The 25,116-nt window shown below is 43.2% G+C and overlaps 1 protein-coding gene across 4 annotated transcripts in view; it reads right to left on the bottom strand.

Moving 5' to 3' along the window:
* Window positions 1-25,116, bottom strand: part of SPNS3 (sphingolipid transporter 3 (putative)) — a 64,318-nt gene that overhangs the window by 10,216 nt on the left and 28,986 nt on the right. For 3 of the 4 annotated variants that reach the window (XM_039507541.1, XM_039507542.1, XM_039507539.1), the window contains 8 exons: window positions 24,899-24,964; window positions 23,495-23,631; window positions 22,153-22,304; window positions 20,166-20,232; window positions 18,693-18,883; window positions 15,011-15,163; window positions 11,334-11,523; window positions 3,104-3,169 (listed from right to left, as the gene is read on the bottom strand). In XM_039507541.1, coding sequence (XP_039363475.1) covers window positions 3,104-3,169; window positions 11,334-11,523; window positions 15,011-15,163; window positions 18,693-18,883; window positions 20,166-20,232; window positions 22,153-22,304; window positions 23,495-23,631; window positions 24,899-24,964 — 1,022 coding nt within the window. The remainder of the gene's footprint in view (window positions 1-3,103; window positions 3,170-11,333; window positions 11,524-15,010; window positions 15,164-18,692; window positions 18,884-20,165; window positions 20,233-22,152; window positions 22,305-23,494; window positions 23,632-24,898; window positions 24,965-25,116) is intronic. The other variant, XM_039507540.1, reaches the window with a different exon arrangement.

Here is a 25,116-nt window from a genome sequence, read left to right as displayed (position 1 = left end):
CCATGTCTTGACAGCCGAAAAAGGGGTGTCTGTTTACAGTGAGACAACTAGTGCATGTTAGTTATCTTGCCATAAAGTCCCAGTGGAGATAAAACACAGGTAGTTTTTACTGTGAGGTAGGTAGGCCTAGTCAACCACAGTGAGTGAGTGAGTGAGTGAGTGTCTGTGTGTCTTTCTGAAATACATATATGCTCTAGTAGTTCAAACTTCTATGGCCTGTGTCATACAGGAGGTCAGACTAGATTATCACAGTGGTCCCTTCTGACCTTGGAATCTATGAATGTTAACTGTGTAGATAGGCGAGGTTAAAACTGCCTGCATTTTGTCACCATTAGGATTTTATAGGCGCTAACTATTACATTACCTCTCTTGCTGTGGGCACATCTCTTTGCTGGTGAAGTGAAGACTTTTTTTAAAACTCACGCCACTAGTTATTTTGGTGTGAGTGTGTGTGGATGCTTTTTTGAAAGTAAAAATGTCCTATTTAGATATAACTAGGCACTGAACCCTAGTACATGTCCACACACACAGAGTTGCCCCAAAGTAAATAACTAGTGGCATGAACTACAGCTGGCTGAGTTATTTCAGTTCCAGCTTGTGGGTAGCTAAGCCCTTTCTACATCTAGATAACAGCTTTATGTAGAGTAATGTTATAGGTTTAACCGCTGACCTTCATTTAAAATAACTGCAAGAGACAATGAAGGACAGATCGCTGCCCAAAACAAAGGGATAAGTGAGTCAGCTCAGGCATTTACAAAGCTGGATAGGTGGAACTTCGCTTGGTATCGTTTTGGATAAATGTCTGGTGTGCACGGCAGCAGAGAGACAGATACATTGTGTGGCCCTGTGAGAGGCTGAGAGAGAGGTCTGGGGTTGGGACTGGCTGAAAGAAGTTTGGACCTGTGAGGCAGGAGACAGTCTTATTGTTCTTTGATTGTTCCTATATTTGGGGAAACAGGATTTGTATATTTTTGAAAATCAACCAGATGGCCTCAAACAAAACCTGGTTTCATCATTAATTTCTCCTCCTAGTGCAAACAACCAGCAAGGCCCCAAATTTGACTAATCACTTTGGTCAAAACCGTAAGATGCCTTATACTGTTTGGCCATGGCTACAGTAACTGATGTGTTCAATATCCCTTGTGTCTGGCAATGTGGGAAGCTGGACTCCTGCCACAAGTAGTGTGTGTGTTTATGTACATGGCTATCTGCTATAGAAGAATATATATTATTAAAGATATTGGGCTAAATGGACCCTTGGTCTAACCCAGTGTGGCTCTGTAGGGGTGAGAAAGTTCATTCTTGATGGCCCAAGAGGTCTTTGGCCTATCTGGAAAGACTGTCAAGGTGCCAGCTGGTGCTTAGTGGCTTTGGGGGAAGGGTCCTTTTCTCCAGGGACAGAGACCAAAAAGATTGCCTGCATACAATTATAAATTGGTGGATAACATGGTGCATGCTACAGTGAGTAAGGCACTGGAGTGGAGTCAAGAGACTCCGTTTCCCATCTCTACAAACAACGAATGGTGCCAACTATACACTGAATGATATAGAGATGAAAAATAAAGAATTATTGAACAAGCATCCCAGAAACTGAAATATCTATAGCCCAATTCAATGCCTTGCACCCATTCAATTCCACGGATGCTGCAGTCACTCAACTGAAGAGATTTCCAATATCCAGAACGACAAGGAGTGAATGGAGTGTGGCTGCTAGGAGAAGTAGTAAACAAGAATGAAGAGGTGAGAAAAGGTTCATCTTATGGTTTCACACATCTATAACATTAAGTGTTATACAGTTGTGCAGTTCATTCTGTCGGAGTCTGACCGGACATGATGTTTGCTAATGAAATGGGAACCAAGTGGAGCACTCTTCCTCCTACTAGCATATAATGCAATAAGGCATTTGTCAGGAACAGAACAAACCAAGCATCTCCACACAAAGTCTTCTGAATCATGTGTCATAATATCTTGCTTATCAAAGGAGATGTCCTAGACACCCACTCATTCTCACCGATTCCAGTGGCAGCCTGCAAGTCATCTGCTGGGAGATCCAGTCAGGATTCCTTGTCAGACAGGCAAGGTGTGCCAAACAAATGTCTTAATTTACAAGGCCTGTCCTGCAGGCCCTGATGATTTTACAGAGACAGCCTCTTGCTAATTGGCTACATGAAGGAGTTTGATGCTGACTGACAGCATTAGTGATAACAAAAGTATATTATTAATCACACTTGATTAGGCAGCAATTGTCTTCCCTATCGCCACCACAGCTACTGTCCTAAGATCATGCACACTCCAAATGCATGACAAGAATGATGCCCAAGTTCCAGCGTTGTGCCTAAGCTAGTCTCTCCACATGGCAGCAGCGCGGCAGCAAAGCCTTTGTTCCGAGGGGCTTTCAAGTTCATGCTGCAAGTGAATTTATTATCACTGAGTATGCCCGTTCATGTACACCTTCAGTAGAGATCACTAATGACAGCATAATGTCCATCCGAAACATTGGTATTTGCTGCTAGAACACTTTTCCCCCTTCCAGAGAGTTAACGGTCTCAAAATGTTAAATATCTGGGGTTAAAATTACAAAGCAAGTGACTCCACCTCATTTCACCACTCTGTCAATTATCAGCAAATTTCTCTATTCCCCGAAACAGTGCACACAGCTTTCAGCGTTTACAGATCAAATTAATAAACAGTGCCACATTTCCAAAGTGTTAGGAAAACAGCGAAGTTCACTACATTACTGGGGGTTCCAGTAGTGACACCACAAGACAAGGAGCGTAACGATGCATATTTCATCAGACTTCCCTAATAAGCAATTTTCTTTAGAAAACAGTGATTTAAAGATGTTGAGTTTTCCCCACTTGGATCTCTTATTCAAAGCCATTTCAGCACAAACAAAATATTTGAATGTGGGTAGTGAAATGGAGTCTCTTACTGGTAGTGCAGGCCAACTTTTAGTGTTAATGGGGTACCAATTATGGTATTCTTGTGGGGAGACAAAAGGCTTAGTAGGAGAAGCAGGTACTTTGAGTACACAGATTTGAGAACAGAATTAAAATGATCTGCACAAACTATACAACGGCAGGAAGAATGAACTTGAACTTACCAGTAGTATGTCAGCCACAACGGCCCAGTTTAAGGCTAAAAAAAATTCTCCAAGTGCAATAAAAATCTGAAAAAAACAAAAACAAAACAAACCATAGTAGCTCTGTTTGACAGATTGACTTTCTGTACCATGAAGTGGCTAGGTGAGTTCACTGAAGTGTAATTACACTTTGCTATGGTTATGAGAGGTGCTGTACAAGAAAATCAATTTACAAACCTTCACTAAGCATCCTAACACCCCCAGAGATAAAAGCAAATAGTGTCTCATTTTAAAGATGGGGAAATGGAGGCACAGAGAGTAAGTGACTTGCCAAACATCACATCTTGTCAGTGGCAGAGTCAGGAACAGGAGTCATGAGTCCTCACTCCCAATCCCCAAACTCTCAGACACATAAAACAGAAGGGGCAGGTTTAGGTGTAGCAGATGGGAGCAAGCATTTCAGAACCCAGTCAAAACAAACAAAAAAACAAACTAATAGCGTGGCAGGAGCTCCCCGCAGTCAGATGAGTATTAAAATGAGCTCCATGTGGTTCTTTTGGCCAGGTTTATAAATGAAACCAACAGGATGACTCTATGCAGGCAAAGTTCAAGTACTGCACTCCAAGGGCTCTTCCCAAGAGGAGGGAGGAACTGGCTCCTAGACACAGCCAGCCCAGACTCCTTGGATCACATCCCTCTTATGGTACCCAGTGGGGATTCCCTAATTCACCACAGATGGGCCACGCCACACTTCCCACCATGCTGGGTCCCTAATAAATCTTACATCTGTGGTCTTGGAAAGTATTAACCCTCTCCCTGCCAGTCCCTAGATATGGGTTTAAATCAGGTTGTGTGGACCAAACCGCATCTGATGGAAACACCACAAGATTAAAAAGTTAACCTGTAATAAACTCTCAACGCTGAGCAATTTCAGAAGGCAGCATCTGATTTTAGTGACAGTGGCCACAGTTATGCACCAAGTACAGCGGTGATGCTCAACCTTTCTAGACTACTGTTCCCCTTTCAGGAGTCTGATTTGTCTTGCGTACCCCAAGTTTCACCTCACTTAAAACTACTTGCTTACAAAATCAGACATAAAAATACAAGTGTCACAGCACACTAGTACTGAAAAATTGCTTACTTTCTCATTTTTACTATATAATTATAAAACAAATCAACAGGAATATAAACATTGTACTTACATTTCAGTGTATAGTATATATAAAGCAGTATAAACAAGTCAGTGTCTGTATGAAATTTTAGTTTGTACTGACTTCGCTTGTGCTTTTTATGTAGCCTGTTGTAAAACTAGGCAAATATCTAGGTGAGCTGATGTACCCCCTGGAAGACATCTGTGTACGCCCAGGGGTACGTATACCTCTGGTTGAGAACCAAGTCCAGTGGTTAAAGCAGGTGCTTATGTGAACAGCTAATTATGCCTGTAATCACTGTACTGATGGCATAGTTACAAATATGTGACTTTGTTTTTCTTCTCATTTTTAAGAATTGTGGGTAAATTTACAGTTAAAGCACATGCAGGAAGATGCCGTGGCAAGCTTTCCTTCCTCGTTAGTCCATGCACCTCAGTACTGAACTACCTCCTTGGAAGCCCAGTTGTGCTCTGACACCCACCGAAAGGGATCATTTATAGAAGTTGTGAGAAGCAGTTATCACACTAGAGGCTAGAAATGTTAGGCCAGGGATTTGCTTGCAAAGTTTAGTTTAGACAGACATACAGACCAAAGAGGAGGGTGGATGCAACAAGAGTCTCTCCTTTGTTCAATCAATTCAAACTAGTTTTAGTTTACTTACATTAGAAGTTCAGCTTGTGTAACTTAAGTAAGGCTAGTGGTGGTCACAGCTAAATCTTATGGGTAGGCTCTTCCCAGGGGAGTTAGGATTCTGGGTAGACCCATTAGAGAGAAGGGCTAGCTATGGAGTCTGACCTGCGTTTGGATGCTGGGTCATTCCCACCTCCTAAAGTTCAAAGGGATGTGGATACAGCTGTAATCCAGGCCTATCTCCTTCCAAGATGCTTAATAAAGCAGTTTCCTAATTTGCCTTTGCAGACATTACTCTGAACTCAGCTAAATGAAAGTTAAGCAACCTACTACAATAGAAATGCTATTAATTTAACAGACTGTGACCAATACCAATATCCCTGGCTCAGGATGTATCAGCACCTGTGTGTATGTGCACAGCCCAAATGACACTGAAGTAACAGGAGCCTTTCCTTTTACTCCAGTGGGAGGTGGACTGGACCCTATAGCCCACTGTGCCAGTGCTAACTGTAGCACCCTGGTCACTTAGGTAATGGCATAACAAAGAGGATTACAGGCTTAACTGGAGGCAGTTAACCTATTATGAGAGACTGTTGACACTTGGGGGCAATGATTGGGCTAATGAGGTAATTAGCTCAATAAGGGAAGCTATGTAATGGCAGGAACAGGAATGAAAGGGAGAGTTTAGAGAGCGAGCTGGGTAGAAGGCTCCTCCTGACATATGCCCATACTATGCTCGGCGATGCAAGGAATCTAAAGATTGAAGATACACATGGTGGAAAAGCAAAAGACTGTGGGTATATTGTGACTACACAAGAATACAAACAGGCCTGGCAGCATGGCACATGGGGTAGCTGAGGGAGTGCCCTGTCACACCTGCCCTTGCAGACTTGGATGCAGTCTCTTTTCGAGTTCCAGATAGCCCATAAACTGCACAAAAATGTTTTCTGTGCCAGTCTTAGCTGGGGAGCAAGCGATACTTTCATTGCAGCACTTTGGACCAAACCCACAATGAAACATGTCTGTTAATATGGGTAGAAATATCATACAACTCTGCCTATGTCAAGCCACCTGGCTATAACCACAAATACCCGAGTACCTTGTGAACATTAGAGAACACTAGCCCTTCTCTGCCTCAACCCAAACTACCATGCTTTCGTTCATTTCTCCCTGGACAGTCCTAAATGATCATGTGCTAGACAAGTCCCTTACTTCCTCTCTTTTACTGGTGCCATGAAAATTCAACTGGATCATTACTGTAATTTGATACTTTAGAATCACTGCAGATTCAAGGAGCAGATTTCAGTACTGGAAAGGGGCTTTCTGCAAGTGTTTGCATGCAGTTGAGTCCTGCTGTGCAGCTTAAGCTTTATGCAAATCCATCCTGCAGCAGGTTATAAGAGGCAGTGCAGGTTCAGTGATGTAGAGAAGAGACACTGAAAGAAAATGGAGATTTATGGAAACACTGAAAGAAAGTGGCAGATCTTTTGGATCTAGAAGAGGTGTGTGTTTGTGTAGCGATTAGAACCAAAGGACTGAAAGAGTCCTGGACTCTTCCTGGACACTACTAACACACTATGGACTTCAGCAACTCATTTATCCCTGTTTTAATAGAAGTAGCAGGTTAATACTACACATCTCCCTTACAGGGGACTCATGATGCTTTGCAATTGTAAAATAATTTGAGATTCAGGGATGAAAAGCAGTACAGTAGGACAAGGCATTATGAAATGTACATGCACCAAAAAAGAGGACCTGTGGAGCACATCTGTCATACAGAAATAGAATAACTTTAAACCGTAAAATCTAGTGTTAAAATCAAAGTGAAAATAGGTCCAGACACTTCTTCCAGCACAAGGATGTGCCAAACAAGGTGCTGAGACAGAGGGCCAAATTCATCACAGGGAAGTCAAAGATGAACTGGGCCAAGAGTATTACAAGTGGTGGGACTGACATGAGCTGGAAGAGCAGAGCAACAGGGATAAAGAGTTACAGCATGCTACAGCAAAGGCCCCAGGTCCTACAGCTCCATACAATTCCACTAGAGTAGTTTAGATTATTAAATACTTTGTTCTATTCCATATTATTAGATCTATTTTGTTCTGGTAGTATGAGTGGTTCCACCTTGGCCTAACAGAGTTCATTTTTAAGGTCTCATGCAGATAGTAGTTTTAGCTCAGAGTGGAAAAATATTACCCCAGCCAGCTTTGGGATGCAATATCTAAAGCTGCAGATTCACGTTGTTGTAGTTGTTATCTGTTCTTGAACTAGCACCAATTTTATTTTCCCACCTATGGTATAAATGCAGCATGGTACATCCCAGATATACTTACCATCCAGCTGCACACAGGAGTAGAGAGAGATTGTGTGTGTTCCTTTTTCCTGGTTCAGGGAAATAGATCCTGGAAGTACTTTACTCACACAGAGAAGCCACACACAATGCATTATTTATGTGCACTCTGATATTTCTGCCATTCCCCAATGCAGCCTCAGACCTCTCAAATCACTGCTCTAAATGAATATGGGGAAGGGCTCTGTCAGAGCTTCAGACAATCTTGTTTGTTTTGTGGCAAGTCAGCCCTCATCTGTTAATAAGTATAACAGTTTGGAATGTCTGTCCAAAACAACAGGGAAAGCCCAGCTACGGTACTGTTCAGACCTCAGAGTCAGCTGAGGTCCTATATACTGTACTAGGAGACAGCAATTAGTTAAATTGAAATGGTTATAAGATTCCACAGTAACACGGTTATTATTTTATTAGGATTAATGCTGTGAATGAGGTATTTGTATTCTTATATAGCACCTATAAAGTAGACTGAACGCTGTACTAGGATATTTAAACATGAAATGAGATTCAAGAAAGCCCTGCTATAAGTCAGTCATGTGCCTTGTGACATACCATTAACAAATAATCTTTCATGATTGTCTTCAAACTGACTAATAATGCATTGCAACAATGGCTTGCGAAGCTAGCTCATATCTGCCTACAATACATAATAGGCTAGATTTATCCCTCCTCCAACAACTGAAGTCAAGGGAGTTGCACCAAGGATGCACATTTGGTCCATTATTTAAGTCTTAATGGTTCCCACCTTGCCTCAAATACATTATGTTTTACGTCAGTGGCCCTAAATACTGCATACTGTAGTGTTTGGGCAAGAACCTGGTAGCCATGTGTACTGTAACAAAGGCAATTTGTATCACTTTCTTTGCCCTCATTTTTAAGCCCCTTTTCTCCTCCCCTCGCCCCACTGGCTTCCAGCACTGTGCCCACTCCAATTGTCTATTTCCTTTCCCGGTTTCCCTTCCCAGTCCCTGACAAATGGGCAATTTAAAGCCTGATGGTAGTTTACATGGCACATTGGCTACAATTTCTATGTGAAGGTACCGTCAGCTTTGAAGAAAAAAGACTTACATCAGCCCTGGAGAGTTGTGAATAGGAACAGCAACATGCTGAGCATCTGTCTCCCTGGGGTTCCCTATAACCATCCTAGAAAAAAAAACACTAAATCCCCTGTCATTTTTTTTCCTGAAGACATTCAGAAAAGTATCTTAAGGGCAGCCAACATGCTATTACATTGTCAAATGAAAAATAAAATAGATGAAGAAATCAAGTTTGTACAAAATCAGTTCCAGCAAGACCTATTTAGGAAAGAGTCAGAGTAGCAATTAATGGGCTGGTTTAAGGAAAACATGGTGCTTCTTTCCTAAACAAAGTAAAAGTCACTTGGGCAAGAAGCAGACATCACACGTAACCAAGAAAGTCTAAGTGCAGGCCACAGGTACTAATCCCGCCAGACTGCAGCAGTCGGTGGCTAAGAAGAGAGTAGCTGCAGGTTGGCTCAAAATTTGGCTTCACTGGGGCAAACTCAGTCCTAAGGTCAATGGAGGTGCACCCATTTAAATCCAGTTGGAATTCAGACCTCATTGTAATCTGGCTCCTGATAAACAGATAAAATTCAAACATAAAAACTTATCAAGGCACTAAGGAGACAGTACTCAATGCTACAGACAAGTATACTCCTTTCCTGTCAGCATAAGGAAACTTGCAGCTTTGGATGGTGGAATAGATTCAGACAGGTGACCAAACCAAACTACATCCTGATATGGGATAAAATTCAGACAACTTTGTTGCGATTTGCACTTCCTGCACAAAAACTAATTCTGAAATCAAGAATTGCTGAACTATGCAGAGAGAAAGTAGAGGAAAGAGACTGTTCTAATGGCATCTCCAATCCAGCTGCCACAGGGAAATACTGAAAAAGTCTTGAAATACTTCCATTTCAACTTCCACAAGAGGTTTCTTGTAAGTTTGGATAGACAACACAAGGCTGATGTTCACCCAACAGCTACCTACAGCCAAAGCAACCTTCATAATGTATTCAGATATGCACAGAGCAATACAGCAAGCACTCTTAAGAAACTGTGAAGCATGCAGTTTTTGCCTCAGTAGCTTTCTTATACTGTAAGATATAGACTAGTCTCCTGGCCTCCATGTGGCTGAATTAACACGGATGGGAAAGCCAGCTTCTCTGCCTGCTTCCTACACCACAGAAAGCTCCGATTCAGTGGGATCTTTGAGTCAGATGCACCAGCTTGCAGTCCACCCCAATTCTCACACCATTATGACTTATGCCAGATGGAGTTTGGAAAAAAAAACAAAACAGCAGCATAGTAAGTATTGGGAAAGGGAACAGTTAGGCAGCTGTACTTGTAAGAATCAGAAGAAACAGGTGGCAAGACTACACAGACCTCAATAAATAAATAATTATTCTATATTATATAATATATTATCCATATAGGAAAGCTGCAGCATTTAAAGACCCACTGGCCTGTATTTGGGGGATGGTGGGGGAGAAGGAGGAGAGAAGGGAGAAATTATGGCTGTCCATATCCCACTCTGGGATTTCCTCCCAAATCCTGAGAACAGAGTACTGGATGCCAAACTCTATTCAAAGGAGGATTCTGACAATATATTTTGGAGAGGATGGTGGTATGTTCCTCCACCCTTTAAAACTGCAAGATTTTAGTGTGAAAAAAGTTTTTCATTCATTAAGATTTTCATCTCATGCTGCTTGGTCATCATTTGATGTCTCATGCAACAACTAGGGAACAGGAGCTGAAAAACTCCTTTGAGCAAATGAGTTTTCATCCAACCATCCATAGTCAGAAATAGAGGCCGGGAAGGGGGAGAGAAGCACTATGATAGGCTGGCAGAATCATCTATGTTTGTTAACATTAGTGCAATACGCAGTTATGATTGCGTGCTGCACCTTTAGGTGTAAAAATGTCTGCTAGTGGCAGGACTGTAAACAGATTTGAGATAGAGGCTCTTATAAGAGAAAGCACGCAGATTCTCAAGACAATTATATTCTCTGCCATTTACCTCCTCTGAATTTTTTTTTTTTTTAAAGTCAAGTCCACATTTTGCTCTCTGTGTGTGAAAAATTCATCCTCTTTCCCCCTAAGTGTCAGTGGTCTTTCACTGGGATTTTAGATTGCTGAAGAGGCAAAAGGAAAACCTTTTTGAACAAACGTTATTTTTAGAAGAGAAAGCACTGTGAAAGCATCCTTTTTTGCAGTGAAGTGCTGATTACTGTAATTAACTTTACATGGATCCTATTGTTTATGTTAATTCTGGTAATGGTGGATCTAGAGTCCTTGAAGAGGGCTTGGGATTCCTTTCATAGCTGTTAACAGATTATTGCTAAAATAAGGTTTGCATTCAGTTCATCCTCACAGGGAGTTCCTGCAGCTACTGATCTCTCTTGGTATGTTTCTGCATTCCTCTTTACCAAGAACAGGATTTAGGCTATTTACGCTTCTGGTTACATCTCCACAGGTCTAAGAAAAGCAGCTAGTGATTTTGGGCACCCAACTTGCTTACTAAATTCTTCTTAACAGGAACTCTGTTTATTGTACAGTGCCAAGCACATTGCAATCATTAAGTGTTCTGGGAGAGAAGAGAAATAGTATCATACATGGCAGATTCATTTAAACAAACACCAAGTTAGGACTTTGAGTTTGCACCTAAATATACCTTTGGAAACCTGGGGAAGTCAAACCAGGCCCAGCTAAAGGTGCATTGTAGTCTTTTAGCAAGTGGCCATACTAGGTTGAATAAATTTACTGCCCTCTTCAGTACAAAGATGAAGTGCATGGAGGTTACAAGTCCCAGTCTGCAAAGTCCCCTTTTCCATACGTGTTCTGGCTGTTCATATTGAAAGGGGAGCGCTGCACAATGGGGTGTGTAGTCCCTAGGCTGCAGCTTGGAAGTAGAGACTGCAACCGCAGACCAGGTTAGAGCCCCCTGTGCAGCACTTGGCCTGCGGGCTACATTGTGGCATGAGCCATTGCAAGCTGTTAATTAAATTCCTTCAACTAGACCATTCTGAGGACCACACCCTGCAACCCACCCAGGCTATTTTACAAAACCATTTGTCAAGGCTACACAGTTTATCGACACTTACATAAGTGGCAACGATGCTCCGCGCAGCCAGCATGATAGACAGATAGAGAAATGGAGCGGAGGAGAACATGCCCACAGCACAGATAAGAGGGTCGGCCTTAGTGTTTATCTTCTTATATCTTCTTGCAACTGCTGCCCCAGTGATGACACCAACAATTCCCGTTGCGATGGTAATTCCTCCAAATATTAGGCTGGCGGTAAATAAAAAGGATGAGATGAGTAGGGCAGTAAAGGCACATTAAGGGAGAAGAATCAGTTCAAGTGTCTATCATTGGTTTGTGACCTCAGCTTCTCTTGTATGTCTCAGAGAGAAGTGTCAAGCTTCTTTTCTCGCCATCCTTTTTTTTGGTGTTTATTGCACAAAGCAGAGAAGGATTTTAATGGAGAAATCAAATCTGGGCTCCATTTTACTCAAGTCCTCCAGGGCTAAATACATGCTTAGTTGGAAATTATAATTCTGCTATCAATGTCGTGTCCACCAAAGCAGTGATGTACCCAGGCACAGAGCAGGTGTTATCATCTGTGCCAGAGGAAGGGAGATTAACAACCCACTGGGTGCTCCGTCAGTAGGAGCTGCCTTACAGAGCCATAGATTGAGAGGAGTTTCCAGCCATCCTGGCCATACCTATGAACTGAGCTACTCCCCCTCCTCCAATACGGATGGGGTACCTTTGTACCAGTCTGCTCTCTTGGAAGTGATCCCATCACATGGGATCATACTAGTAGAACCCATCATAACCCTCAAATTAATCTGGCTCACATGGGACACTTCTCCCACTGCTGGATACAGCACTTCTTTACATGACAGCTCAGGGCAGACTGAACACAAAATATTTTCACAATGTAGAGTTTCAAACGCCACTCAGTTTTGTTTCATGTGCCTGTGAAAGCTGAAGTGCTCCTTAGAAGAACAGCCAGTTTGTCTTCTTGAAAGCAAGACTTATCTTGACTTCCAGTGGGACTTTTGTAAACCCTTTCCTCTATCTCAGATGAGATTCTGATGACAAAAAATAAAACTTCCCTGTGATAAATAAGATTTTGGTGTCCCTGATTGTTTAATTTCTCATAGCCTTCTCAAATGAAGTGAAGGCAGAAGTGTAGTGTTCAGAACATAAGAGGGTCTAACTATTTTAGCATTCTGGTAGCACGCTATGTGGCTTTAAGAGTATGTCTACTCTGCAATTAGACACCCATGGCTGGCCTGTGCCAGCTGACTCGGGCTCATGGGGCTGTTTAATTGTGGTGCAGATGTTCAGGCTCGGACCGGGGCTTGGGCTCTAGGACTCTGAGAGGTGGGAGGGTCCCAGGGCTTGGGCTGCAGCCCAAGCCCATTACACTGCAATTAAACAGCCCCTTAGCCTAGCCCAAGTCAGCTGGCATGGGCTAGCTATGGGTGTCTAATTGCAGAGTAGACATACCCTTAAGAAACGGTGCCCTTTCTTGGCTCTCCCTGGTTCTAGGGCAGGGAGATCTGCACTTATACATAGCAGGCTGTGATGCCAAACAAGGAATCTGTTCTTTTAAACTGCAGCACACTGGCTCTTACCATTCTCCCAGATGATTAGGAGGAAATTAGTTACTAATTATACACTAAAAAGGTGAAGCAATAACTGACAGACAACTCTGTTAGGCAGAGTTCAAGTGTGCAATAGGCTTACCACTCTTCAGTACTCTAGGCAACCATCACAGTTAAACAGTTCTTCTTAGAAATGACATGGATTGAGCATCAATGGTCAAAAGATTTATTTTATATACATTTGCCTGGTACAGGCAAGTTTGAAGCTCTAAGGTTACATTAGTGTTTCTGAGGGGCCCTGCAATTGTCTTTAGAGATCCCTTTTTATCCCAGAGGAGCTGTGATCTGTAGGCTAGTACTGAAACATAGCCACTTGTAAGATAGAAAAGGAGCAGCTAAGACAGAAGGAGTGGAAGAGGTCTTTTGGCTAAGTACAGAAACCCATTTCTGGAGATAGTCTTAAAAAAAAAATTGTCCTGGGATCTTTTTGAAAACCCCAGGTACTTGTCTGGATACCTCAAGCACCAAATTCAGAACTGTCTGGCCTGCTTCCTTGAGGTTTCTTGCATCTCACAGCCACCAGGACATGACCAGGGTTCTACTGATTTGCTTTACTTCATTGTAAACCCCCTACAGGGATGAAGAGTATGGCAAATCACTCAGTCCTTGAAATATCCTGAAAGGCTAGGGATAGCTTGGTTTGGGATGTCCATGACAGATCATACGCCCGATGAGTCACACTTGCATGGAATCTGGCAATCAGTACATAGAGGAAGAGGGGATGGGGAGATATTTTGATGCTTGTGTTGTGGAAGGCAGTAAGGGTGGGAGCACAGTATTGAGCACACTCCACTATCCCTAAGTGCAGAAAGCCAAGGAGGATAGACTTCCTCCACCCTGAAGGAGGAAGGGTTCTGAGAATGTCAAAGCCAATGAAATCTCAGATCGGAATTACAGCATCAGATGCTCTGTCCTGCTGCCTTGCTGGGACACAAAGTAACAAATCCTTCCCTTCCTCCCGACACCACACATCGTTTGCTGAAGGAACCTGATATTTTATCTGCATTTCAAGATCTGTAACAGAGAATTCCTCTCCAGAAGAGCTCTGCCTGCAGATAAATTATTGATTGGTGGAAATTACCTTATTTTGATATAAAAGGTTATGGTACTGTGCCAGATGAATCAAGCCTGATTCACACTGGAATCACAGTAACTTTGCCATGTTGGCAGTTAATTCTAATACCAGAATAGTAGGAAAGGAATAGGGATGTCCACACTTTTACAAAGATCTGGACAAACTGGAGAGTCCAGAGGACAGTGACAAAAATTATAAAAGGTTTTGAAAACCTGACATATGAAGGAAGGTTAAAAAAACTGGGCATATCTAGTCCTGAGAAAAGAAGACTGAGGAGGGAACCTGATAACAGTCTTCAAATATGTTAAGGGAAGAGGACAATGATCAATTGTTCTCCATATGCACTGAAGGTAGGACTAAACTCCCTTAAACTCTGAATCTGAACCTCATGCTTGAACCCTTCTTCAGTCAGCAATTTTTAATTACTTAGATGTTTAAATTACTTCTCCCCTCCAACCCAAGTATTCTAATACTGATATAAATCTGATGTAACTGGAAAGCCCTTTAAGAGAATAATTTTAACTGGGATGCTCCTCAAGAAGCTGAATTAAGGGCTTGTCTACACATGGAAATTGCACAGATTTAACTAATTCAGTGTAGCAAAATCAGTGAAAGTCCTGTGGGAACATCTGAATTGATATACTTGTAATTTACAAGAGATATACAAGAGTAATTTAGTCAAGAGATTACACTGCTAATCGTAATATGCACAATTCATCTCTTTCCTCAGACAATTTAAAGCAATGTACAGATGAATTATGCCTCTTCATAAGGAGGGCATGCTGGCATTAGTTCCTGGCTCCATTATATACTACCTGTGTGACCTTGGACAAGTCAGTTTGTCATCTGTAAAATGGAGCAATACATCAACACTTATGCCTTCTCAATAAGCGTTCACAGCCACATCCCACTCTTTGTCTTTAGGAAGAGAAAGCGCATGACAGCCATTAGCATTTAGAAACATGGAGTGTTCATATATGCATTTCCTATATCCTGTCTGATCTTTTCAGAGTGAAGTGTGCCTCACCTGTTGGGAGATTTGCATGGCTCCTGAAGGCATGGAGGTACAAGGTCATGGACTACCTGAGCCCTGTCAAGGAACAGTGGTACCCATAATCCCAGGGCTCCAGTCACAAAGGCCATGGCTGTCACACCCAATGAGGACCAGATGAAACTTCGGCTGTCACATCAAAAGAAATAAGTATTAGTGCTAGTATGATCAATAGTTTGAAAGAATGGGGCATGGGAAGGAAAGGGAAGTCCAGCCTGGGTATCTAGGGTTCTAAGTAATCAATATGAACAGATTGCTTCAGAGAGCTGTTAACATGAGTAACTTCCCTGTTGATTATGAAGCTCTGATTATTGAAGAGATCAAATATATATACACTCAGACCAGAAAGTGTTAGGCATTAATTAGTTATGTGAACTATTGCTTTCACAGTGTTAAAGTCCATCTTTAGTCTCTTGAAGATTCACACCAACATTTACTGCAGGTAGGCTCTGAAAGCAAAAATTAGTGTTGGAAGGTGGGTGAAAATGTCATGACTTGCCAACAGTTTGAAAATACAGTGCACAGAGAGCCCTGAGTGCCTCAGGATGATTTGAAATCTGTTTTGTTGCCAATATACACAAGCACAACAGTTTGGATGGTCCAATAGTTAAGGAAGCAGTTGAGAAGTTAAGTGTTACTGTATCTCAAAGTGTCATAAAAAGTATACATTATTTCTTAAATCAGCCTACATAGTTTTCAAGCAGAAGGGTAAGCAATGTAACAAGCTGTCTCTACTGGAAGCACTTAGAACTGTTAAACTGTTTCACAGACCCCCTAGGACTAACAGAAAGTCTACTTTAGACTAAGGGGGCAATAGGGTGAGGATGACATCTTAGTATAAGACAGTGGTTCTCTACCTTTCCAGACTACTGTATCCCTTTCAGGAGTCTGATTTGACTTGCATATCCCAAATTTCACCTCACTTAAAAACTACTTGCTTACAAAATCAGACATAAAAATAAAAGAGAGAGTGTCACAGCACAATACTACAGAAAAATTGCGTACTTTCTCATTTTGTCTGTATGAAATTTTAGCTTGTACTGACTTCGCTAGTGCTTTTTATGAACTAGGAAAAAATATCTAGTTGAGTTGATGTATCCCCTGGAAGACCTCTGCATACCCCAGCAGTGTGTGTACCCCTGGTTGAGAACCACTTATGTAAGATACATGTGCTAGATGACGTCACAACCTCCCAGTGACCCAGGATTAGCAGCTTAGTACCTCAGCTCCTCAAGACACATGGTTCTAGCACTTGAGTTAATGAGTTAAATTTGCGGTAGTAGGTCCCTTATTCTCTGTGGATCAGTCACTAGAGGCTAGTAGGTCGCATACATACACAGCCAGTACATGACACTAGGCGGCCACAGATCTGTTACATCACTAATGTTTGAAGACTGACCTTCTGATGAGTAAAGCTTTGCATTGCATGCATTGGAACAACCAAGGACAGGATCCCTTTTGGCTCACCTAAGACAGCAGTTGCCTATAGACCACAAAAATACTGATTTGGGTCTCAAGTGTGATTATTGCACAGGGTGCACATAAAGAAATGCCAGTCACCAAGTGGAGGACTGTGCTCTAATCTAGTGTCCAGCCACTACTAATGAACCACAATTCCATCCTCCCAGGGGATATTTCTCCCATAGAGATCATATCTCTATGGTGGCGAGATATGATCAAGCCTGGTTCCTAGGAAAGCAGAAGATGGAGTTTGTCCTTAAAATAAAGGGAGCAGATAGGAATGCATTTGAAGGCAGATTACAATGTTAGTCTGGCCTGGGAGAAAGAAACTTCATGCAGGTAAACAGTGCCACCCAGAGGATAAAGAAAATCAGCTTTTCCAGCCTTTTGTAAAAGCTGATGTGGTTAGCTGGTCATACATCAGAGGATGCACAGTTACTTCACAAATCTTGCAGGATCTAGCTCCCTGATATCATAAGGCACTGCAGCAGACTATTCAATACATGCAAGATTGCCTGAGAAGTGCTGATACAACATTCCTTAGGAGACACCCACAAATTCAGCACCATGAAAAGGAAATGATCACACAATGCTATTAACACTAACACCTAGGCACAAAGTTCAACAGCACATTGGTCACAAGTAATGGCACCACTGAGAGATATGGAATTTCCTGTTCTTATTTTTCCCCTGCTGCCAGCCATGTCTTCCTCTAGGCACTTTTCAGCGCTGAGGAACTGATACTCCATGGCAACAGATCCTGAGCCCAGCATTCCCCTAAAGGAGCAAGGTTGGGAGAGGCAAACATGGACTACCAAGTGTAGCCCTGCTCAAGTCACAAATGGTAACAAACATATGCCCAATAGTAAGCACTTGCTGGGGCAGGCCCCTGTTCTGGAAGCTCTTAGGCGAAGGGAGGGCCTTTTACTCTGATTGCAGAAGGCATTATAGATTCACAGGGCTGAATAATTATTAGCAATAGAGCGCTGCTCCTGCTGCTGCAGAACACTAGGAATGAGACAGATTCCATCAGAAAGCCCCACAGGGCATTCGGCCATTTGAATTGCAGCTTGTCTTCCTTTGTTATTTGTATTACTGTAGTGCCTAGGAACACCAGCCATGGACTAGGACCCCTCTGTGCTAGGCAATATGTCGAAAACACAAAAGACAGTCCCTGCTCCAGAGAGCTTATAGTCAAAGTATAAAGACAGGACAAACAGGGCGACATGAGGCAGCAGTGAGACAATAATAGTGTAGAATTATATGGTCTATTCCTAATTTGCAGGTGTTTAATTGGCTCTCAGACCTGTTATAAAGACACCTCGTTTTCCACTATCTCCTGTCATCTGAGACCTCTGAGTACACTATAGAGCATAAAGTCTAGGGCCGCAAGGCTACTTTGAACTGGGATCAAGAGACTGTAGCACAGCTCTTTCTGCCCTCTAATGTGCTCGGATCTGAAGGAGCATCTGGATTGTTCATCCTCATACCATGACTCAGAATGTTGCAACCTAATTGTCAAAATACCCAACACTTGGGACCACCCCTTGTTTGTTGGGGTGAACTCTCAGCACCTAGGAATAGGATTATGTTTGGTCTACCACAAGCAGGTGAGGAGTTCCTCTACACTGGATTTATATTTCATTTGATTCTGACTAATCACAGCAACAGATAGCCTCAGGGGAGACCACAAACATTTGTACATGCTAGGGATGGGCCAGAGTTGTGAAGTTATACCCCTGAACTGAATCCCAACATAGAGGCCCAGGGCTGTTAAGTTTGGAGGCAGGTTTGGATCAGGTTTCAAACTGCATGACAGTAGCAGCTAGATTGAACCAGTGCTAGAGTTCAGGCCCATTTCTAAATTAGATAGGCAATTGTAACAGGGTCTCTCCAGTAATGAGTGAGCCAGACATCCCTGTTCTCTCTGTCCCAAAGACTGGCTGCTTTGCATCTTTCTTTCCCCTCATAGGGGGAGAGTGGCCAATGCAGATCAGTTCTTAGTCTCACAGGTAGTATCCCAGTAATTAAGGAATGGGGATTCATTACAGACATCTCTGTGATCTTACATGCCCTACAGCACATAGATGCAGAGGACCTGCATGTAGAATATGGCAGTTTTCTGAATTTGGAATCGCTCTATTGGTTTAATAGCCTTTTGGGGCGGGGTGTAGCCTTTGCAGCCATAGCCACCTACTTCTTGCTGAGGGATTTGACATCGTCACACCAGGTCGTGCTGGCAGTACTCTGGGCACCGGGCTTCTTATCTGCTCCCTGAGTTGTGCTAGTGATGCTCTGGCCTCCCTGTCCTTCAGCTGCATCTTGGGTTGGATTAGGGACCAGTAGAATCAGAAGAGCCACTGCTACAACACCCATGCAAGGAGTTATCTGTAGAGACAAAACTGGAGTAAGGTCACGGTCACCTTTCCTCTGATACTGAAGGCCAGTTAATAGCAAAAGAAAGGCACGACATTGCTTCTAAAGATTTACCTTCGGGGAAGCTGCAGACAAGCCTAGACCCAGTTGCATGCACCTAGACATGATTAGCTTTTCTCTCAGGCGAGAAATCTGTTTGGTGATGTTGGTGAAAAGATTCAATATGTTCCCCAACTCTTATGCATTCTCCTATGCAAAGGCACTGTCCCCTTCCCCATGATCCCAGAGAAAAATGTAAGGGGAGGGCTCCCCACGATGCAATGTTGGGATCTCGAGCGGGAGGGTCACCAGATATGGGAGCTGTAGCATCCCTGCTGCACCTAGAAAAGCATTCACACCCACATGCACACTTCTAATCCTGCAAGTACCTCAATAGGGGAGTTATTCAGGATACTTTGAGCAGCATAATGTAGAAGAACTGAGCTTGTGACTACAAGTCAAGTATTCCAGAGTTCTAGTCCCAGCTGTTACTCAAACCCCATGTCCTCTTTGCCCCACTGATACTGACTGACATACTTTGCAGGTGAATTAGGAAGATTTATCAAAGTACTTTGAAGATGTGAAATGTCCTACAATGGCAGAGCATTCATCACAGCAATCTGACTAACACAAGACTGGAATAGGGGTTATTTCCAGCAGTATTTTCACAAAACTGGTTCCTCTTGTAACATTTTCTCTGCATAATGACATGATTCTATGCCAAAGTGATGACCATTTTAGTTTTTAGGTGCCTTTGTTTGAAAGGGCCTCTAGGCTCAGCACCAGCTACCCTTCAGTCCACTGTAGCTCTGCCAAATGGCCTTTAATTAAGGGGTGCCTATGAAGCTAAGGAGGATGCAATGCCTCACCTAAAAATTGACTGAATGGCAGCTCTGCAGTTCACCCATCCTTGCGTTGAGCATAGTTACAGTCATGGAACCTTAAAACGTCCCTCACCCTCCAGAAAGAGTTCCATTAAATAGTGATTCATGTAAGAAAGGGGGGCTTTAATGGAAGGTTCTAGGGGTGCAACTCTCTTCTCTGTTGGTAACTATGTTCCCCTCCATTTATTCTTATATTTTGTTTCTTAAACCCTTTTAACATTCTTGTTGAAACACAGTGATCAGAGAAGTCCCTGCATACAGGATTGAAATCCTAATGATACAGACTCCAATAGGCTATATGGATCTCAGTCAAAACCAGGATTTAAAAGAGTGGATCAGTACTGAGCAGTGAGAGAAAGGGACAGACTCACCCTGAATGCCCAATGCCAGTGGCCAGCAGCCTGCGTTACACTAGATGCCAGAACATAACCAAGACCACTGTAAAAGACAAAATGGGATGCCAAGACTACATTAGTTTCCATTGGTGCCGTGAGACCCCAAGACCCTGCAGGGGTAGGATTTGTACTGAGAGGTGCATAGAGGAACATTTTTGCAGTCATTTCCTAGCAGTGAGGCCTATTCAATTGTAGCTCCCAGGGAAATTAGTTGGATTTAGTCACTGTAACCTGCTCAGAGCAGGTTTGAGATGGTGATAATATCCAATATTTATGCAAGTATGCTGATGCTGAAAAACAGGTACTGATTTTTCATAGTACAGACACATTCTGCATATCCCTACTGTTGAATCACAGGTGGTCAGGCTACCTTTCCCTCACAGGACAAATTTGGAGTGCAATGGGAGACTGGCCCTCATCCAGCAACCCCACACAAAATGTTAAGATTGGGGAGCAGCTACCCAATCCTGTTGGACTATCCTAGAAAAAAGGTTTCCCAGGCCCACGAAGGCACAGAAGCAATGGGATGATGCCTCTGGCTTGCCCACCCTCCCCCCATGAAGGTAATGGTAAACGGTGGGTGGGAGGGAGGTAAGGGCAAGGCTAAGAAGCAGGGTAGGGGAGAGTATTATTCAGCGTATCAGATAGAACAGGGGTGGGCAAACTATGGCCCGTGAACAGTTTTACGCTGGTCTGCGAGCTCCCGCTGGGGAGCGGGATCTGGGGCTTGCCCCGCTCTGGTGCTCCAGCTGGGGCGCAGGGTCAGGGGCTGCACCACATGGCTTCCGGAAGCTGTGGCATGGGCCCACTCTGGCTCCTACATGCTCCAATGGCCGCCTCCGGCACTCCAATGGGAGCTGCAGGGGCGGTGCCTACAGACGGGGCAGTGTGCAGAGCCACCTGGCCATACTTCCGCAAAGGAGCTGGAGAAGGGATATGCTGCTGCTTCCAGGAGCCACTTGAGGTAAATGCCGCTTGAAGCCTGCATCCCTGAGCCTCTCCCCACACCCCAACCCCCTGTCCCAGCTCTGATCCCCCTCCCACCCTCTGAACCCCTCGATCCCAACCCAGAGCACCCTCCTGTACCCCAAAACTCTCATCCCCAACCCCACCCCAGAGCCTGCACCCCCAGCTGGAGCCTGTACCCCTTCCCGCACCTCAACTCTCTGCCCCAGCCCAGAGCCTCCTCATGCACCCTGAACTTCTCATTTCTGGCCCCTCTTGGAGCCCGCATCCTCAACCAGAGCCCTCACCTCCTCCCGCACCCCAATCCGAATTTTGGGAGCATTCATGGCCCACCATACAAATTCTATTCCCAGATGTGGCCCTTGGGCCAAAAAGTTTGCCCACCCCTGAGATAGGAGGTGTGTTTCCTCTGGGAGTAAACATTTATTCTGTGTAATTAGACCCAAGCATCCAAATCCAGGCAGCCTACACACAGGTTCACTGCTGCGAGACCCTGTTTGGGTAAATCATATGAATTAAGCTCTGCAATGGTTCCTTCCTTTAGCTTTAACTGGAAGACTGAGCTCTAGTCCTGACTGTCACTAACACATGGTAGGACTCTGGACAACTTATCTATAAGACCATTATTTTCCCACTCTCAGAGGTGGATTTTTTTTAAGAAAGCAAACCACGTTTTCAGTACCTTATTCTTTTTATGTGTAGAGATGTTTGAAAAGTGCAAGTTTTTCATAGGACATTAAACAAACAAAAGAAACTTCCCAGACAATATTTTTAAGGAAAAACCAAAAAGCTGAAGAGCTTTGGGTATTCTAGAAAAATTCTGCTTTTCAGTTTGCTTTCGTTTTATTAAAAATATTTCAATTTTTCCATGAAAATCAAAGTTTTCCATCAAAAAAAAATTTGGTCAAAACGCCATTCTTAGTTGAAAAAGTAAACATGAAAAAATTCAATTCAGAAAGTGCTGCAAGAAGTGCCCATTACTGGTGAGCAGACAAACCTTCCAACTGGGATGGAAATATAGAAGACAGACAACATCCAGGTCCTTTGGTCCTTCTCAAACAGGTCCGCAATGATGGTAGGTGCTATGGTGGAGTAACTGGCTGTGCCGAAGCCAACAAATCCTCGTGAAACGAAGAATATCCAGGAGTACTGGGGACAGAAGAGGCCTTGAGATCCAAAAAGCACACATGAAATGGAAACTACCTTTTAAGGAAGCATGTTTCTCATGGGATGGGAGTTTAAGACCTGGTCTACACTAAAGTCGCCTTAAGTTACGCTAGTTAAATTATGTAACTTAAGACAACATAGTTTAGACTGACTTACAGCAATGTCTAAACCGCGCTATGTTGACAGGAGATGTTCTCCCATCAACACAGCTTCCGCCTCTCAGGGAGGTGGAGTATTGATGTGAGAACACTCTTCTGTCGACTTCAACTTATCGTGTCTTCACCAGACCCACTAAATGGATACCCCCTGCATTGATCTAGCCAGTAGTGAAGACAAGCCCTTAGGGTAGACAAGGTCTCAGCTGCCTCTGCCATAGTCGTTACAGTTACCAGTGTTTACAACAGGGAGAACACTTTGAGTCCCCTATAGTTACTAAGGTAGCATCACTAAACTGGAGGATCTAAGAAGGGCGGCTGAAGTAACTGGGCCAAATCCTGCAATGCTTGGCATTTATTCATTCATGATTCCCATTGACGTCAGAGTGCTGTCACCTCCCACACCCGCACCACCTCCAAGCACAACACTGCTTTTCAAGCTTCCTTCTGCAGCAGCATGTGGTGAATTCTTGGGGTGTCACCAGGGAGCACTGCAAGGCATGGTCATAGTTTCACAGATTCACCAGCCAAGCCCCTACACCCTGATGCACACGCTCAGAAAGAGGGCAAGGACAAAGCTAAGGATACTGCAGCAGCAGCTACAGAATAGCTTCACTGGTGTGTTGTGGCCTGGAAGGGTCAGGATATCATTCCCTATAGAGCTTTCCTGCACAAAGCCCATTTACTCATGTTTCAGGGAGTAAGCTCCAGGGTGTTGCCTGAAAGCTTTTACAAACTATAACATGATCAGAACAAAAGTTCCATGAGTCACTGCAAGGGAGGGAGTTTGAGCATTGGCCTGCTAAACCCAGGGTTGTGAGTTCAATCCTTGAGAGGGCCACTTAGGGATCTGGGGCAAAATCATTACTTGGTCCTGCTAGTGAAGGCAGGGGGCTGGACTCGATGACCTTTCAAGGTCCCTTCCAGTTCTAGGAGATAGGATATCTCCATTAATTTAATTTAAGACTCAGGCAGCTGATTTCTAAAAGTACCATTCCAAATAAGCAAGTGACATACCGATTCAGTGATGAATGAGCTGCCTAACGTCACACCTGACCAGAGGACGATACCAGCACTGAGGATGACTTTCCTGTTGTACCGGTCACCAAGGTATCCAAAGATGGGTGCAGACACCAAAAAACATAAGATGAAGACTGCAATCCAAAGCAAGAGCAGTGACAAGGCTGGCCAGATTATTCTTATAGCTCCCCTCGCTCCCCAGAGAGAGATGCCATGTGCTACTGTTAGTCTTTAAGGTGCCACCGGACTCCTAGTTGTTTTTGTGGATACAGACTAACCCAGTTACCCCTTTAATACTTGACATATGCTACTTATTAGGCGGAATGCCCAATTTTGAGGTTGCGCAAGTGCAATTCATGAGTAGAGAGCTCTGAGCCAACCCTCCAGAGCCAAACAATTCACATTTTTATATCCCTGACTCTTCTCTAGATACAAGATGTTTGGATTTATTAATTCTGTTTTAGGCAGTGACTTTTCTAGCTATTGAAGTTTACAGATGGAGATGACAGAGCCCATGAACAGTGAAATACATGTTTAAAGCAATAAACTGGATGAAATGTGTTACTAAGTTACTATTTTATATACATAGCTGAAAGACTCTTCTCCCAGGTACCTCAATAGACCATAGGGGGACACTGATAATTCAGCCTAAGGTTGTGCCTCCAGACTCTGCAGCTACAGTTCAGACACTGTCAACCCATCTTACTAGTTCATGTCACCATCCAGAATGGATTGGTTATTCCCAAAATATGCTCCAGAAACAGTACCCCTTAAATACTATTGAATTCAGTTAAAGAGTTCTAATTCTGGAACTAATCATTTTACAGAGTCTGTTTTACTTTTAACTGTCAGGTATCTTTCAAAGGGATTACACACAATGACCACTTTATGTAGAACTTTCATTCATGCCAATTGCTTTATGGAAAAAAGAGCTATTTAATTGGTTATTTATACTCTGGAGTCAATGGATTTTACTAGGTTAGAATTTGACCTGTTGGGTTCAGGGCAGGAAGCAAATCTCTTTTCCAATGGTAACTTCAAGGAGAATTTATATGCAGAATTTTATTGCCCAAGTTGAAATTCAGGTGAGAAACCAAGTTTAACCCCACCCCCCTCAATTCTTATGATTTAAGTTCCATAAGAACTTTAGTGGTGACCACAGTCAAGGACTTTCTTTACTCCTGGAAGGCTGCAGGCTTGGTCAGATTTTAGCTAGTGACTTTCAGTCTTTTATTTGTGATCAAACTGACTAAACATTTTAAAGGTCAAAGCCGAAATCAACAAGACAGTGAGGAACTGGAAAAAAATAAGGAGCAGAGACGAACTAGACTGCACTTTAGAGACAAGCAACATGGATGTGGAGCAGGCTAAGCTGCTCCCAGGAGTGTGACATCTCTTTACCTGTCTGCAGTAAGCCTGCAATGCTATCACTGATGTTGAAGTACTTCGTTATATCTACCAGCACCCCTGCAACAAAGAGAAAAATCATAATTATGCAGCTATAGCAGAATGTATCATTCCACAGTAGTTGCCATTTTACTCATTTGCAAACCTGAAGACTCACTTCAAGTCAAGGGGTTGCACAGAGGTGGTGAGTTGGCCCATTAATTTTCCTCGGG

This window comes from Mauremys reevesii, linkage group 20 (genome assembly GCF_016161935.1).
Source record: "Mauremys reevesii isolate NIE-2019 linkage group 20, ASM1616193v1, whole genome shotgun sequence".
Classification (NCBI taxonomy): Eukaryota; Metazoa; Chordata; order Testudines; family Geoemydidae; genus Mauremys; species Mauremys reevesii.
The sequence above is the reverse complement of the archived record's forward strand: the minus strand, read 5'-3'. Positions and strand labels throughout refer to the sequence as shown.